Genomic DNA, 17,650 nt, shown 5'->3' on the forward strand with positions numbered 1-17,650 from the left:
CTCGTGGCCGACGCCTCCTGCTTCCCGACGATGGCAGCTATGCAGGCTGACCTGCGACTCGCGTTCGAGCCGCCCCAAGATGAAAGCGTTCAACGGTCGGCATTCCTTTCGCTAAAGCAGGGACGTCTGACCATGCTCGAGTACATTCAACGCGCGCGCCATCTCGCCTCGTGTATCACGACGCAGCTAGTCGACATGGCCACACAAGTCCACGTCTTTGTCTCCGGTATGAATGCTGGCTACCAGCGCTTCTACTTGACCCGCAAGACGCCATCGACGCTGGAGGAAGCCTTCACTGTCGCTTTGCGTGAAGACTATAGTGTGTCGGCATCGCAAGCTTTCGATGTCTCACGGCCTCTTGTCCCTGACCCAGAGCCCGAACCCATGGAGGTGGATGCTATCCAGTCCTATCGCGGACGTCGGGAGCCGACGTCGCCTTCACGCCAATCCTCCACTCGGGGGTCGCGTCCTATGAAGTGTTTTCGATGTGGCAAACCTGGCCATCGCGCGGCGGTGTGTCGTGCTCCGTCGCCCATGGCGGCGAACGCTACGACTGCGAACGACGTCGCCGCTCCAAAAAACGGCGACGACCAGTAGGTGCGGGGCGCCCTACTGGGTGTGTACGGAGCGATGGTTCTCTGGTGGCAGAACCTCCTCCTAGCCCTCCCGTGCTTCACGCACGCCTATCAGCCACCACATCTGGCAGCGACTCGAGACTGATCGTACTCAGTCTCCACGTTGAAGGTGCACAGCGCCCAATACGCGCCCTGCTGGATTCCGGCGCGACGAACAACTTCGTTCGCGCCGCGAGTTTGTCGGCATTGCCGGCGGACATGAGCATCCGCGAGAGCGGCGGTGAGATGATCGTAAAGTATGCTGACGGGAAGCCGCGGCGTACGCCACGGCGATCTGCCACCTTCGCGTACGAGTTTGACGGGTTCCGCGGCTCGGAGGAGTTCTTGGTGATCGAGCTGAGTGGCTCCTTCGACTGCGTCTTCGGAATCCCGTGGCTCGCTCGCCACCAGCCTGCCATCGATTGGCTCGCTGGTACAGTCCGCCCCCGCGATATCGACGTGAATGCCGTCGAAGCGTTCCTGTGCGGAACGCCAAACCAATGGCCGCATGTTACAGTCATGGACCCCGAATCCATGGCCCATGCTACACCCGAAGCGAGCGATGGCCCTTCATGTGCAGTATGCAAAAACGCAACCTGCGCCGGTCCTGAGCAGGAGTCTCAGGACGCGCCCGACGTGGTCGAGCATGGGTTCCCACGTCCCGATGAGCAGTGGTTCTCGGATGAAGACGATGATGACGTGGTCGAGCATGGTTTCCCACGTCCGGATGAGCAGTGGCTCTCCCCCGAAGAAGAAGATGACGTGGTCGAGCATGGGTTCCCACGTCCGAGCGATGATGTGGTTGAGCGTGGCCTCCCACTTGCGGTCGAGCATGGATTCCCGCGGGTGGTCGAGCGAGAGCTCCCCGAAGAAGTTGACGCGGCCGAACAACTGGCTCCGCGTCTTGGTGCCGATGTCGAGTTCCGGCACCCCGAGTCTGCTGACGTGATCGAGCATGGGTTCTCACTGTCAGCTGTGGAAGACTCTCCACGCCCGGTTCGTCGTCGCGGTCGTCGTAAACCGCGACGACCTCGTGCGCCGTCGCGGGATCCAGTCGAAGCTGAGACCGAGATGATCTCAGTCCTGGTGGGGAATGACGCGGACGAACCTCCGCGTGCGTGCAACGTCGAGGTCGCACGTCCTCCATGCGACGCTGCCGAGATCACTCGACTGCCTGGCCTCTCGTGGAAACATTTCCTTCGCGACTTGAAGAAGGGCGAGATCGAACAAGTGTGCATGATCGTCGCCGAAGACGCCGCATCCATCGCAGCCGTCGAGACCCACGCATCGGACTCAACGTCCGACGCTCGCACACGTCCGAAAGGTGCTGAGCCGAAGAACGCCCGCGCAGCACGATACGCTGCCCAGTCGTTGCCGGCTCTAGAGGCTGCCGGCAACCCAGTCGCTCCTCTTGTACGCGAGTTCAGCGACATCTTTCCGGACAAGGTTCCAGCCGCCCTTCCACCCGATCGTGGCGTTCGGCACGAGATTGACCTCGTGCCAGGCGCGAAGTACTGTGTGACGCGGCAGTGGCCGCTTCCCCGAGATCAAGTCGAAGCGATCGACGCTTTCTTCGAAGGTCGCCGGCAAGCCGGCCACGTCCGCGAGAGTCTGTCCCCGCATTCCAGCCCGACGTTCTGCGTGAAGAAAGCCACCGGCGGATGGCGGATCGTCCACGCCTTCAACAAGCTCAACGACGCCACCATCCCGGCGCAGACGCCGATTCCGAGGAAAGACATGGTGCTCGACACCATGTCCGGCAGCACCAAGTTCAGCGCCATCGACCTGATGGATGGCTTCTACCAGATCTTGATGCGCGAAGCCGACGTGCCGTTGACTGCCGTCAGCACGCCCAGTGGAATGCTCTGGGAATGGCTCGTGATGCCGCAGGGGCTCAAGAACGCCCCTGCCACCTTCAATCGCATGGTGTCAAATCTGCTCCGGCCGTTCCGCGACTTTGCGCCCAGCTACTTCGACGACATCTTCATTCACAGTCGTGCCGCGGGCGGCATGACGGACGTCGAGATGCACCTTCAACACCTGAGGCAGGTGTTCGAAGTGATGAGGGAGAACAAGCTGTATGCCAACTTGAAGAAGTGCATCTTCTGCGCTCCCGAGATCCCAGTGCTCGGGAGCTACGTCAGCACGGAAGGTGTCCGTGCTGACCCGGAGAAGATCGAAGCCATCTGCGCTTGGCCCGCTCCTCAGGATCAGAAGCAGCTCCGGCAGTGGCTTGGTCTCGCGACGTACCTCCACCACTACTCGAAGAACTTCGCGGCAATGATCCGCGTGGTCGTGGCGTCCTGAGCACCAGTCGGCTTTTGACGCGGTGAAGACGAGCTTGTCCACCGCGCCCGTACTCATGCTTCCAGACCACTCGAAGCCCTTCCATGTCGTGTGCGACGCGAGCGACTTCGCGATCGGCTGCGCCTTGATGCAGTTCGATGACGAAGGGCGCGAGCGGGTCATCAGTTACCAGTCGCGCCAGCTGAAGCCGGCAGAGCGGAATTATCCGGTCCATGATAAGGAGCTGCTGGCCATGCGGTACGCCCTCATCAAGTTCCGCGTATATCTCCTCGGCGAGCAGACCTTCGCGATCTACACCGACCACGCGTCGTTGAGAACAGCGACGAAGAGCCCTCACTTGTCCCAGCGCATGGCGCGCTGGCTCTCGCTATTCTCCGAGTACAACTTCGTCGTCCACTACAAGCCGGGCAAGGCCAACATCCTCGCCGACGCGCTCTCGCGTCGGCCAGACTACGTGCAGTCGAGTCGACACGCAGTTGGCGACGAGGATGACGACGAGTGCGCTGTGTGTGTTGCTGAAGAGGTCGCTGCAGTGGAAGTCGCAGCGACTACTCCACTCCGAGACCTGATATCGGCCGCGTACGAGGCGGACGCGGCGTGCTCCGAGATGATCAAGTACTTGGGAGACCCGTCCGACACGGCGCGGCGCCGATTGTCCGCACGGAGCCGTGCCCGCATTGATCGATACCAACTGGAAGGAGGCCTGCTGACATACAGCGTCGATCGCGCCGATCCGCCGCGCATCGTCGTCCCGCTGGACGATGACCTTCGGGCTCGGCTGATTCACGAGTTCCATGACGCTCCCAGCGGCGGCCACCTCGGACGCGAGAAGACTTTCGCGTCGCTCTCGCGAGACTTCTATTGGCCGCACATGTACAAGTGGGTGCGGAAGTGGGTACGCTCCTGCGAAGCGTGCCAACGAGTCAAGCCGTCGCAGTCGAAGCAGGCCCCGCTTCGACCCCTCCCAGTTGCGGCGGATCCGTGGTCTTCCGTGAGTATGGACTTTGTCTTCGGGCTGCCTCGAGATGCTCAAGGCCGCACTGGGATTCTCGTCTTCGTAGATCGTTTCAGCAAGATGCTTCATCTTGCTCCGGTCGCTGTCACCATCACCGCGGCGCAGTCCGCGGCGATCTTTCTCGACATCGTCTACAGGCACCATGGACTGCCGACCTCGATCATCTCCGATCGCGATCCCCGCTTCACCGCCGCATTCTGGACCGAGCTCTTCAAGCTAGTGGGGACGCGGTTGAAGATGTCCACCGCGTCACACCCAGAGACGGACGGCCAGACCGAACGCGCAAACAGGGTCGTCGAGGACGTGCTGAGAAGCTTCGCCACGTCGTTCGAGTCGTGGAGCTCGTTCCTGCCTATGGTTGAGTTCGCTCTCAACAACGCCGTTCACGCGTCGACCGGTCTCACGCCATTTTACGTCAACTACGGTCGCCATCCCCGCGTTCCAGCGCTCCTCGGCATGGAGCGCTCGATTCCCCAAGGCGGCGCTGACGACGAGAACGACTCGGCGCACCTTTCCAATGCCGACCAAGTGCCCAGCGGCACTGAGGCCGCTGACGGCGCTACCTCCGCCTTGATGAACGGTGTCACGACTCGGCACGGTGCCCGAGCCTCAACTCGAGGCATGCGTACGCGTGCCGCCACGAGGGCGGCACCATCCGACATCGCATCTTGGACACGTCGGACGCTGATCAACCCACGTCAGCGTCCTCGTGCAATTGCATATGAAGACACGTCCGGCGCGGCGACCCCGCCCGCGCCGCCTCCAGCAAACTTTGACCCCATTCCGTCCCCACAACCGCGCGACACAGCGGCTGTCAGCAAGTTCTTGCAGCGACGCCAGAGTGTGGCGCGCTATGTTCGTGACGCGATTGCAGTGGCAGTCGATCGTCAGAAGGAAAACGCTGATCGACGCGGCCGCAAGAACATGGAGAAGTTCGCCGTCGGCGACCGCGTCTTGCTATCGACGTCCGGCATTCAACCCATTTTGGTTACCAATTTGGGCGCGAACAAGCTCGCGCCAAGGTATATTGGACCATTTCAAGTGTTGAAAGTGTTAGGAGATGCCTACACGCTACAGCTACCTACAGCGCTCCGGCTTCATCCTACTTTCTACGTCGGTCGGCTGCGGCGATACCATCCCGCGCTTATCCCCAGCGACGACGCTGCCACTCCCCAGCGTTCCGGTCTTGGCCCCGCTGCGGCGATTGGCGCCGCGGCACTCGGCGACGCAGCTCCTGGTTCTCATTCTCCAGCACGTCCAGACGACGCGCCATCCGATCCAGACGCTGCGCGATCGCAGCGTCCTGTCCGCGATTCTCCGTTTGAGCGGGACGGCCCCGCTCCTCTCGTCGATGGTGCTGGTAATATTCGCCACGTGGTCGAGGCCATTCTCCAGCACGATGATGCCCGTGCTGCCCCTCGTTCCGGCCGTCGGAGTCGCGGTGGTCGTCACCGCGACGACCCCGTCCCCAGTCACCGCCAGTATCTTGTTCGCTGGCTTGGCCCATGCCGGATAGCTGGGAGCCCCGTGCGATCCTTCTTGCCGACATTCCGGACTGCGTGGCGGCGTACGAGGCAAGCCTTGGAGAGGGGGCAAGTCCTCCGGACGGCGCGGCGCCACGCCGCGCCTAGACGCATGAAGCGAAGCTTCGAATCTTCCTATCAGTCGACGCTCGGACTCGGTGAGCGGATACTCCTCAACCTGGCGCTGCCACTCTTCTGCACTCGGTCGCGGGAGATCGAACCCGCGACATCGTGGACATCCTGTCTTGAAGTGCACGAAGCAGGATTTGCGGTCGGCGTCGTACGACGTCTCACAGATTTCGAGGGCCAGAGCACTGACGGACAAGCGCGAGTGCGTGGCCTCGCGCTGCTCGAGTCTCTGCGTGAAGATCTCCTCACCCTCAATGTTCCAGCGCTCCACGAAGGACGTCCACGCTCGGTCCATGGACCGATAGGTCACGGTGCCTCTCGCCGCGACGGGCTTACTGCGAGTCGATCTCCATCGGTTGAACAACGCGATCATCTCGTCCGCACTCCGATCACCTTGCACGGCGCTGCAATCGTGCAGCGCCCACCGCTCCAGTGTCTCTTCGTACGTGAGGTCTCCAGTGTCCATCGCAGCTCCAATTCTCGACTGACGAAGATCCAAGCTTCGCCTTCTCTGCGTGTTTCTTAGCCTGAATGGGGAATGGTGTGACAGGCCTCTGTCATACGGGTGCCACCGCGTGTGCGCGGTGGCCAATCAGAGTCGAGCGTACAACCGTTGGTTGGGACGGTCTCGAGTCTCGACTACTGCATGTCCACATCAATCAATCAGAGTTCATTTTACCTACTTCCTCGCAACTACAGTGTACGTCGGTAACGGGTTCTGTTAGCCCGTTACAATAACAGCAAATAGAAGGCCACTTGTCATCAAACCTACGTGAACCAGTTTCCAATTTTCTAAGCACACCAAGACGAAACACTTCCCGTACAAGACAGCGGGCTGAGCTACTTCACCTAATCAGTCCTCCCATTCAATGTAGTGTCCATTCTTGATATGGGCAACGACTCCTTGCCAATGAGTCACCCCGCCAAAACAATTGGACAACTTGGTTGACAGTCGCGCAATCACCAAGGTTGTATTCGCAGTCAGATTCTATTGGAATTCGCATCGTGTACGACGATAACCGAAGGTGTTACAGCCAGCTTTAACGGTCGTTGGAACTCAGGCTGCAAGACCATCAATCTTACTTTCATTTCCCTCTGATGTAATTGGCTACATTAGGTGTACGCTACGTCATCTGTCTTGTGTAGGTTACACTATACTTTTATTGCTCCGCCGTGTGACTGGTCGATTTCGGGTGAACCGCAGAGCCATACATTCGCAAGACAACCGCGGTCTCACGATGGAGCTAATCGGCCCGGTCCTGGACGAACCGCACGAGGCCCCGCACGAAGTTGAAGAGAAGGCGGCGGAGGACGTGGGCGTGGACGCTTCCGTGGACCCGCAAGAGGGCGCCAGCGTGCAACAGCATGAGCACGTGGACGAGGTGTCCATGTCGTCGTCCATCTCCTCTCGCCGTCGCGGGGGGCGTCTGGGCAGCGACAAAGCCGAGGCCGCAATGGTCCTCCCGAGCTTCATCTGGGACTACTTTGTCAAGGACGCGAGCGGCAAGTTCGTCATCTGCACCTTGTGTCCATCTCAGACGACGCGTTTCGCTTACTCTGGCGGGACGTCCACCATGAACCGCCATCTGCGGAAAAAGCACCACAAGTATGCGCCAGGCAAGTGCGCGGCCGACTACGAATACCCGCGAGGGCTACACCAGCAGCAGCGTCGGCAGATGGTCACGTCACCGGCGGCCACGAACTCGGGTCTTTTATTACCGTCGGATACGGCCGGGATGCTGGGCAGTTTGTCGCCTGGGGAGCCCTTGGGCGGCAAACAGAGACACCAGCTGATGGAGCTGAGGACTGCGAGACGACGAGCCGCCAGCGGAGGCTCCGCAGCTTCCAAGAGACGCAAGTTGGTCGTGGATCAGGGTGATGCAGCTGCGGCCATTGGCTCGGCGAGTGCTGCACTTGGAGTTGCAGCGGCAGAGTTCGATCCGTCAGGGTTCGTGACGATGCCAGGCTCGGCGGCTGCGACGGCCACGTCGGGTGCTCTGCAGTTCCCTGCAGGCTTCGAGTTGAACGACGAAATGGGCGTCGGACTGGACCAGAGGTTCTTCGACTACTCGACAGTGACGGGGTCGACTGCGGGGCTGCGAGGACGACGACACAGCTCCAGTATCGGCGGCAACATGCCAGGTGTTAACGCCGGCAATGGCGGCGCTGCGGCGAACCACGCGGCGAACCAGAAGATTCTCACGCACAGGTTACTGAAGTACCTGATTGCTCAGTACGAACCGCTGGACGTCTCTCATATGGGCACAGAGTTGAGTATGCTGCTGTTTGGAGGATCTACAGAGTGGCCGACGCCTGGTCTGAATTTTGGATATGGAGGCGCGTTGGGTTTTGGAGGTGGAGGGATGGGCGGGTCCGTGCCTAAACTCCCGTCCGAAGACACGATCAAGCTGGCGCTGGCAAATCTGTACTATTCGCAGCGCGAGATTTTGAAGGAGGTCATGGCGGATGTCGAAGTTCTGAGTTTATCTCTGAACAACTGGACATCTGCGTTTGGCCAAAATGTGCTCACGGTAAGTGGCCACTGGATCTCGCGTGGTTTCAGGCGTCGCGATTGCGTTTTGGAGGTGTACGTGTTGCCGCTGGACGAGCGCGTGAATACGATCGCACTACTCCGGGACGTCATGGACAAGTGGGATATCCCGTCGTCCAAAGTCGCAGCTCTAACGATGCGGCCTCACACCCCAACTACCAATAATGCACAAGATAACGAGAGCGACAGCGCACAAACTGTCGCAGAAGCCCAGGCGGAAGCAGAGGCTGAAGCGACAGCGATCCACAGCGAGTACCCGGGTTTAGCTGTCGTCCGGTGCTTTGTGGAAGAGCTTGAGGGTGCTGTCTCCAGCGGTTTGCGCGAATGTGCTGACCTCACCCGTAGGTGCCGGAACTATGTGTCCTATTTCATCCAGAATCCTTCGGAGTACCAGATTTTCCTTGCTTTACAACGCAGCATGGGTGAGGAAGCCTCTGCAGCCTCAGTAGCGTCAGCTCAAGCCGCATCCATCGCTGCTACTGCCGATGGGGTCAGCGTAAGCATCGCAGACAGCGGCAGCATGACTATGGGCGACGAATTGGACGGTGCCAAGGAAGACCACAACGTAGATGCAGTAGCAGACGACGCAGCATCTTCCGCTCAGACTTCTACACCTGTAACACCGACACCGTCGAGCGGAAACAGCGGCGAAGCCCGACCTGTAATTTGTGACTTTGATGATCGGTGGAACTCAACGACGGAGATGATGTGCCGCATCGTGGAGTTGGAGCCTATGTTACTGCGCTACAAAACTGGACTGGAGAGCGACACGAATCCTGCTCGAAGACCGATGCAGCTACGCTTTGTGTGTTGTGAGCTTTCCCCGGAAGAGTGGGCAGCGCTGAAGCAGTTGGCACGACTTCTGGATCCTATTGAGGGATTAGTGCACGTCTCGCCGCTCGCTTATCCTGGCCTGTCGATCGTGTATCCGCTCTTGCACTCTTTGAAAAAGCATTTAGCGGATGCGGGGGCGTGGGTGACTGATCCGCTTGTCGCGACAGTTCGTCATACTATCGTCGGCAACCTTAACATGGACCTCTGCTCATCAGGACAAGCTCCATCGTCGCCGTATTTATCGTGTCTACTAGACCCACGCTTCAAGTCACTGCCGTTTTTGCCAGCACCAGAGAAGGAACGACTCATCGAGGCACTTTACTTGCTTCTCGGCGTGAATGACAAGGACGATGAAGGCGTCGATGATGGTCAGCACCAGCACGACTCATCTACTGAAGACGATCAAAGCGACGAGCAGAAAAAACAAGATCGGAACGCCAAAGGTTCGACTGCATCGGCAACAAGCGCCTCTCTTGCCAACAAGAAGGCAGCAGCTCTGTTGCACGAGTTCTTCCCGCTCGACGAGCCTGCCACCGAGCTCGACAAGTTAAAGGCTCAGGTGCAGCAATTTCTGGACTCGCCGTCTCTGCCGGCTACAGATGAGACCGAGCACGACCCGCTGGAGTGGTGGAGTCGCTATCAGCGACTTTTCCCGTCGCTAGCGCGACTCGCCAAGAAGTATCTGTGCATTAGTGCCGTGTCAACGCCGTTCCAAGAAGCGTTTACAAACTATGGCCAACTGATGCGAGAGAAGAAGGCTCGACTGGACATTGAAGTGGCAGCTCAGGTGCTTTTCTGTCGAAGTGTTTCTCGGATCCCAGAGATGGAGCGCATCGGAGTTTGAGAACGGAGGACGATGAAGAAGATGTTGTCGAAGGTGATTATCGTGTTTATTCGTGTGGCCTTTCAAATTATTCGCTTTACTCCCATGGATCAGCTTGTTCGAGGTTTGGCATGAGGTTAGCGTCGTTCATTGGCGCCTCGTTGGCGTTGAAGTCCACAGTTTCCAGCCCCGAGCGTACGCCGTCCGTCAGATCGTCCCACATGACTAATTGATGTTCTTCAGGTAGTGGCTAGAGCCAAACTTCACAGTGTATTCAAGCTTGAAGCGAGTCCCGTTCAGCACTTGAGGAGCAGGAGGTACGCACGTCCGGTACCGATTGGATGCCTCCGTTATCGCCACGCCCATTACTGTCGAGCTCGTGGAGGGGTTGCCCAGCCATACAATAGCATGCTCCCAGCCACGGCGATGGCCAAAGTAAGACGGGATCTTCGTCCGGTCTCTCGGAAAGTATTACGCGTACATGACGGCCCATTTGTCGCTCAGCTCCGTCGAGCGGCCGTAAACCTGGGGCCCGAGAGGAGAGCTCGAACACTCGTAGGATGTACCCACCGTAACCGCGCTCAGCCCTTCATTGGTGTTGGCATCTTTATCGACGGCAGGGAACGGCATACAGCCGTCCGTAATGGACAGGTCTCCTGGTCTGGGGCTCACTTGTTAATCCTCTCCGCCAGTCACAAGCTCACCTCTACCTTTCAAGCGCCAGCAATGAACATCGGGCGATTCTTTATCGTTGTGACTGTCGCGCTCTTCTCCATCAAGGCCGACTCCATTGACCACGATAAAGTACAACCGTTTCCTCAGCCGCAACCTGTTACCATCTCCGAAAAAGCTGGTGTCAAATTCAAGCCGAAACTCTTTATCCAAGAAGGGTGCGTCTCGTACCCCGCCGTGAACGCTGCCGGCGAGCCCAGCGGAGGGCTGAAAGGAACCGGGGATGATTCCGGCTGTAAGCTTCCTTCATTGGGCTCACAGGTCTACGGCCGTGCCGAATGGTACAACGACGTCTGGGCCATCATGTACGCCTGGTACTTCCCCAAGGGATTCTGGGATAAATGTCCCTATTGGCGTCATGACTGGTCAAATGTTGTTGTGTGGATCGACAACCCGGACGTTGAGACCTCCAAAGTGTTGGGGCTATCCCTATCGACGTCCGAGAACAAGTATGGCCACAAATATGCACCTGCAGAGTCCATTAGAAATGGCACAACGCCGATGCTGTATCGCTATCTTCCATCCTTCGGCAGCGCTGGGCTAAACACCTATGTCGATTTGGGCCAGTTCCAGGATTTGATCATGTGGGATCAGCTCACGGACGCAGCTCGTGCCGCCCTCAACGACCAGGACAATTTTGGCCGCACCGAAGTACCGATAAGCGACGATCACTTCCCCGAGCATCTCGAAAAAGCGTGGCCGTTTTAGTTGCCATGGCGAGACGAAGCTTCTGATGGGAGCGTGATGGCATGGCTCGCGCGGGGTTGTCCCGTACGCGCTATTCCGATGCTGACATTCGCCATAACTTTCCCCTATGCAAGAAGTTCTTCCGTTTTTCAGTGAGGTACATTGATGTCACTTAGTTGTGCTAACGACTTCCTATGTCCGTTCTAACCATCGCCCCTATGTCGGTAGTTAGCCTTCTCCAGGTCCTAGCTTACGCTTCCCCGTTACGTGTCGGTGTCCTTACTGACTGTCGGCCACGACGTCCGCTTGCGCCGCGTTGTCCTCGTGTGTTTTCCATTGTATCATGTCTCCATCTAGGTGGCGGAGTACTTTCCTCCATTTCCCTGAATCGGTGCCCGTGTCAGCCGTGTACTGTTGTACGCTCGTTCTGCTTTCGAGCGCTGTGTTTGTTAGCTCCATTGCCATACGGTTGGCTTCTTTGTCGTGGTGTAGCCATTCTACTTCCCGGAGCCGATCCACGATGCGCCGACTCCTCCAGTAGATTTGTGTTAAATGCCGTGCCTTTGGGGGCTTGCGTTGCCGATGCTGTGCAATCAGCATCTTGTTCGTGCTCACCACCCATAGCGGCCAGTACCGCTTCTTCTCGCACGCCTTGAGTCCCATGAGGAGCCCTAAGTGTTCCGCTTCCGTGGTCGTCGGTGACGAGCTGGCGTATGACATGTGCCCGCTCCAGTTGGCCCCGCTCGATATGTCATTACAGCTGACAATGATCGCCCCGCAAGCTCCTGATCGTTTTGTTCCTGCCACCCGTCCGGCCACGTATAGTATGTACCTGGTTCCTCCCTCGGCGTGATCCACTGCTGGCAGTGTGTCCCCTCCCGAGTGAAGGGCTCTACCGACGATCTTCGCCGCCGTCGCTCCAACTACTAGTGATGGCGCTGCCCGTAAGTGCAAGAAGTTCTTCAATTATTACCAATACTTTGCCCCAATGTCTGTATGACTGATATAGAAACTGTTAAGGCGCCTAATAAGCTGAGCAACGAGTTCAAAGACTCTGGTACAAGTTTTGGCCTTTGTAGCTCTTGAACTTGTCGAGTTTCTCGTAGTCGGACCTTGCCACGATGACGTTGCTGTATATCCCCAGGCGTTTTCGAACGTAGTCGGTAGACCTATCAGCCTGAGCCCACACTCTCAGGAGGACATCCATCTCTGCGTCGGTGCTGGGAGTGTAAGCCTTGTACCCACTATGGTAAACAACGCTGTCGTATTTCCTCGCGTAGCGCGCGTAGATCTTCAGCGCGTCGCTCCCCTCGCGCTGAGCCACAGACATGGTACCCAACCCCAGTTTGTTCCAGATTGTCGTCGGATTCACCTCATTAAACGCCCAATTGTCCATCTCGACTCCTTGCGCCTTGTACACATATTTCTGGTAGTATTTGTACTTGGGGCTGGCCTTCATCGCACCTTTTGTCAGTCCGTCCAACTTGAGCGCCTTCTTGACGAAGTCCTCGGATTTCTGCATCTGCGCCCAGTACGTCGTCTTCACCGCCATTTTGACACCCGTCAGGATTCCTCTTTCTTCTTCGTCAGTGACTCGCAGTTGTCTTGTGTTGATGTCTCCGACATCAGGTTCGGTGGTAGTCTTAGGGTGAGCGGATGCTTCCAGAGATGCGAGTGTATTGGTGGAGGTGACGAGGACGAACACTGTCGCCAGCAGGATAAGGTGGAAGCGCATAGTGTACGCTTGTGCCGTTGAGGGGGGAAAGCGAAGTGGTAGCCAGCTGATGTAGCGAGCCAAAGAGAGAGTAGGATAATTCCTTGGTGATGGTTTTGCTGGTATTGGATGGTACAATTAGTACACTCAAATTCAGAGGACTTCCTTCACGTTTAATTCGATCAGAGTGTGACAGCTCTGTTTTCTGGGATGACTTGAATAATTGCCATGTTTTGGCGCGGGACTATCGCATACTCTTCAGCGGAGGCAACCAGCTACGCCTCGAGCTGCAATATAGTAATTCGTCTGGCATTAATCATCACTGATGACTTCAATATAGTAATTCGTCAGGCATTAATCATCACTGATGGCTTATTCGTGTGGTGGATAGTGCAGCGGCAACGTTGAACCCTGCGCCAGTAAATGTATTATTATAATAATAATAATACATGTACAGCAATGGATGGTCAGCACAGGTGCTCATCATTGCCCAGCACTGCATGTTTTTAAGTTCTAAGTATCACGCCAACCTGCATCCGTTTAGACTCCTCCTCGACGACCATACAATCCATGTCGTTTCTCTAGGCTCCGCTACTGGTAGGTTCAACCAGTCCTACTCAGTTAGTGAAATGCTGCCATCTATAAGCATTTGCTTGTTTGTTATTTATAAAATCGGACTTTATCCCAGAAGCTCGACCGTAAACCTACGAGCCCAATAAAGGCAGCCTGGAGTCACCCCACTTCCATTTACGTTTCACACTCAGGTGGAGACTGTAGATCGCGTTCCCGCGATCAAATATAAATAATAAATAGAAGAGGGGGGGGGAGGGGGGGGGGGTAAATTTTTGACTCAACAAAGTCGTGGATGTTGCTAATGCACTCACGTGGTTAATAACCCAAGTCCTTCCCAGCAAGCAAGTCGTCACGTTCAGGAGCGGAAAGAGGCGCACACTGTACCGCAGTTGTGATCGACCAAACGGCTACATTCTTCGTACGTGGCGACGCAAATGAAAGGTACGCGTGGTTTCACTCACAATGCAGCAGCCCTCTCTGGCGCTCGTATGCGATTTCTACCGTAATATCAGCTATGAGGATGCTACATCAGATTCAATGGCTTAGCTCAACGGAGGCGAATATCAACGTCTATTCGCGGCGGAAGTCTACTCGTCAGTTCCACAGTCGTGCCAACTTCACGGCGTTTAGATGCAAAATAATGTACGGTGCTTCGCCAAGCATTGATCATCATTGATGACTGATTGGCGTGGTGCATTGCACAGATGAACAGCAGTAACAGACGCCACAGCCGTCGTTTTAAGAGCACCAGCTTCCCAGCGTTTGGCTGCAAAATAATACTAGTATTCGGCAGCATTAATCATCACTGATGACTGATTCGCGTGGTGGATAGTGGAGCACAGTTGAGCAGCGGCAACAGGATCAGCGTAGAGCCCTTGCGCTTACATGTAACTGATGGCCAGCACAGGTTCTCTCATTACCAAGTACTATTATGTACTGTACATGTTTCGAGCTGTAGACACTTGCCCAATCACAACACTATGATTGCAATACACCAGGGAGCACAGCAGTGAGAATCTGTTCGACAATGGACAGGTCTCCTGGTCTGGGGCTCACTTGTTAATCCTCTCCGCCAGTCACAAGCTCACCTCTACCTTTCAAGCGCCAGCAATGAACATCGGGCGATTCTTTATCGTTGTGACTGTCGCGCTCTTCTCCATCAAGGCCGACTCCATTGACCACGATAAAGTACAACCGTTTCCTCAGCCGCAACCTGTTACCATCTCCGAAAAAGCTGGTGTCAAATTCAAGCCGAAACTCTTTATCCAAGAAGGGTGCGTCTCGTACCCCGCCGTGAACGCTGCCGGCGAGCCCAGCGGAGGGCTGAAAGGAACCGGGGATGATTCCGGCTGTAAGCTTCCGACATTGGGTTCACAGGTCTACGGCCGTGCCGAATGGTACAACGACGTCTGGGCCATCATGTACGCCTGGTACTTCCCCAAGGGATTCTGGGATAAATGTCCCTATTGGCGTCATGACTGGTCAAATGTTGTTGTGTGGATCGACAACCCGGACGTTGAGACCTCCAAAGTGTTGGGGCTATCCCTATCGACGTCCGAGAACAAGTATGGCCACAAATATGCACCTGCAGAGTCCATTAGAAATGGCACAACGCCGATGCTGTATCGCTATCTTCCATCCTTCGGCAGCGCTGGGCTAAACACCTATGTCGATTTGGGCCAGTTCCAGGATTTGATCATGTGGGATCAGCTCACAGACGCAGCTCGTGCCGCACTCAACGACCAGGACAATTTTGGCCGCACCGAAGTACCGATAAGCGACGATCACTTCCCCGAGCATCTCGAAAAAGCGTGGCCGTTTTAGTTGCCATGGCGAGACGAAGCTTCTGATGGGAGCGTGATGGCACGGCTGTGCAGTGACAAGAACAACCCAGACGTGCGTATTGTTCAGGAACACGTCAACATAGGTAGCCAGTTACTTCTCGGACTGCAATATGCTATCCGACGAGGAGCTCAGCATTTTGGCGTAGCTGTGCTGAAAAGATTTTACTATATGTACTACCTGTAAGTACAATTCATTTTTTCCGGAGTGTTGTGGGCAACTACACCTTTGCCCGTCCTTCTTGGGAATAGTTGCAAGCAAAGTGAACACCGCACATGTCCTTAACGCAAATATCACATCATTGGCTTTCAAATCAAGGTCCAATGTGAGATTTATTGCATCCAATGTGGAACGGCCAGAAACGACTGGCTTCAGCGTGCTCCCGCCAATAATTCAATGACTGGTGAGGATACTCGCGCGCCAAAACGAACGCAAAACCACTTCACCAAGCTTCACGCTCAGTCCCCAACCCACCTCATAAGACGCAGATGCCCTCCCCCAAACGCTCCCCCGCTGAGAAGCGCCGGGTCCTTGAAGCCTACCGTGCCGGACGAGCTGACTGGCTCAAGGTCGCTGCCAACAACGGGATCAGCCGTTCGATGGCGTATCGTATTGCAGATACTGGTCGTGTTGAAGACCTTCCTCGTGGTGGCGCTCGTCGCAGCGTGGTGAAGGTCACACCGGAGGTAAAGGACCATCTCGAGGCATACCTCAACGACAATTGTACCTACACAATGGAGACCATGCAGAGGATGCTCATCGTAGACTTAGGACTGACGATCTCAACCTCAACCATTAGCCGCCACTTATTGGGCATGCTGTATACAGTTAAACAGACTCGAGTTGAGCCTACAACCTGCAACAACGAGACGAACAAGACCAAACGGCAGGAGTTTGCTATTCGCCTCAAGGAACATCAAAGAGTAGGCAACTGCATCGTGTATTTCGACGAAACAAACTACAACGTGTATTGCAAGCGCGGTCGAGGTCGCGCCAAGAAGGGCGAACGCGCAACGGTAGTTTTGCCGCCTTCCAAAGGCGCTAATTTGCAGGTCCAATGTGCCGTGAACTCGGCCATGGGTGTTGTGCTGTATCGAATGCGGCGGGGGAGTATCCGTATGGAACAAAATGCTGCTTTTATTGACGACATCTATCGCGCTGTGAAGGAATCCCAAGTTTTTCGTGAGAATTTCAGTGGCAAGAAGATAGTCGTTGTCTTGGACAATGCCCCTGCCCACCGACAGACCGAGGAGCGCGTGACGCCGCATGAGGATCTGGAACTCCTACGCTTAGCACCCTACTCACCGATGTGCAACCCCATCGAGGGGTGCTTTCAGTATTGAAGGCTCGTATCAAGAATCATCTTGCGTTGGATCGGGGCGAAATTTGCGACCGCAGCAACATGCAGGACAGCGAAGGAAACATCTTGACCGTCAAGGAGCGTACGATGCGTTTTCTGGAGCGCGCTGCGCTAGCCAGCATCAAGTACATCACACCTACAATCGTAACCAACATGGAGCTGCATTGTCGCGATGCAGTGAACGCCGCAGCGGACATGGAGGACATGGTCTATGGAAAGTAGGAGTAGTGACGATAAGTTTCTGTGACTGTTCCACATTGGATGCAATAAATCTCACATTGGACCTTGATTTGAAAGCCAATGATGTGATATTTGCGTTAAGGACATGTGCGGTGTTCACTTTGCTTGCAACTATTCCCAAGAAGGACGGGCAAAGGTGTAGAGATACTCCTTTGGAATGGGAGGACAGTCTGCTGTTGATATTTTGTTACCGGTACATACCACGTACTATGAAGAAAATTTGTGGAAACGAGTATTTAGTAATTTCGACGTTGTAGTAGCCATCCATCAACTCTCATAAATTTGAGCGCTTCCCTGTTGTCTGCTGTGCAAGTCGCATCAAGAAGAGTGTATCCAGATAGATTGTGGATCAATGTTTTGCTGCAGACGGGCTCTACTAGTACTCAATAAATTACCAATAAACTATCAAAAACGATGCCTCAATTTCTTAGTATTATAGTAGAAGCTACAGTGAGCATACTCGGCAAGCAGAACAACTCTTTCTATTCGATGAAGTTAGTCATTCGCTACCACGTTAACTAAAGGCCAGCGTAGACTTCTTTGTTTGAAAAGGTATCCGTGAAAAAAGAGAGAATTTACTCGTCCTTCAGTTTTACAAAATTATCGCAAGCTGGGAAGGATTTAGTGACTTTCATGGTTATTTATCGAAACTCAAGTCGAACTGATCTCTGCAATCAGGTTTTTGAAGAAGCCTGCCTGCTCGTTG

General features: G+C 55.7%; 2 protein-coding genes across 2 annotated transcripts; one reads left to right on the forward strand and one right to left on the reverse strand.

The window, feature by feature from the left end:
* Nucleotides 1-6,826: 6,826 nt before the first annotated feature.
* On the forward strand, nucleotides 6,827-9,817 carry KRP23_7 (E3 SUMO-protein ligase ZBED1; the record flags this gene model as incomplete). Its single annotated transcript, XM_067892387.1, has 1 exon — nucleotides 6,827-9,817. One exon carries the CDS (start codon nucleotides 6,827-6,829, stop codon nucleotides 9,815-9,817), a length of 2,991 nt encoding a protein of 996 aa, XP_067750561.1.
* Nucleotides 9,818-12,260: 2,443 nt separating this feature from the next.
* On the reverse strand, nucleotides 12,261-12,950 carry KRP23_8 (Secreted RxLR effector protein; the record flags this gene model as incomplete). The annotated part of the gene is made up of 1 exon (XM_067893518.1): nucleotides 12,261-12,950. One exon carries the CDS (start codon nucleotides 12,948-12,950, stop codon nucleotides 12,261-12,263), a length of 690 nt encoding a protein of 229 aa, XP_067750562.1.
* Nucleotides 12,951-17,650: the final 4,700 nt, after the last annotated feature.

This window comes from Phytophthora ramorum (genome assembly GCF_020800215.1).
Source record: "Phytophthora ramorum isolate Pr-102 chromosome Unknown Phyram_PR-102_s0001, whole genome shotgun sequence".
NCBI lineage: Eukaryota > Oomycota > Peronosporomycetes > Peronosporales > Peronosporaceae > Phytophthora > Phytophthora ramorum.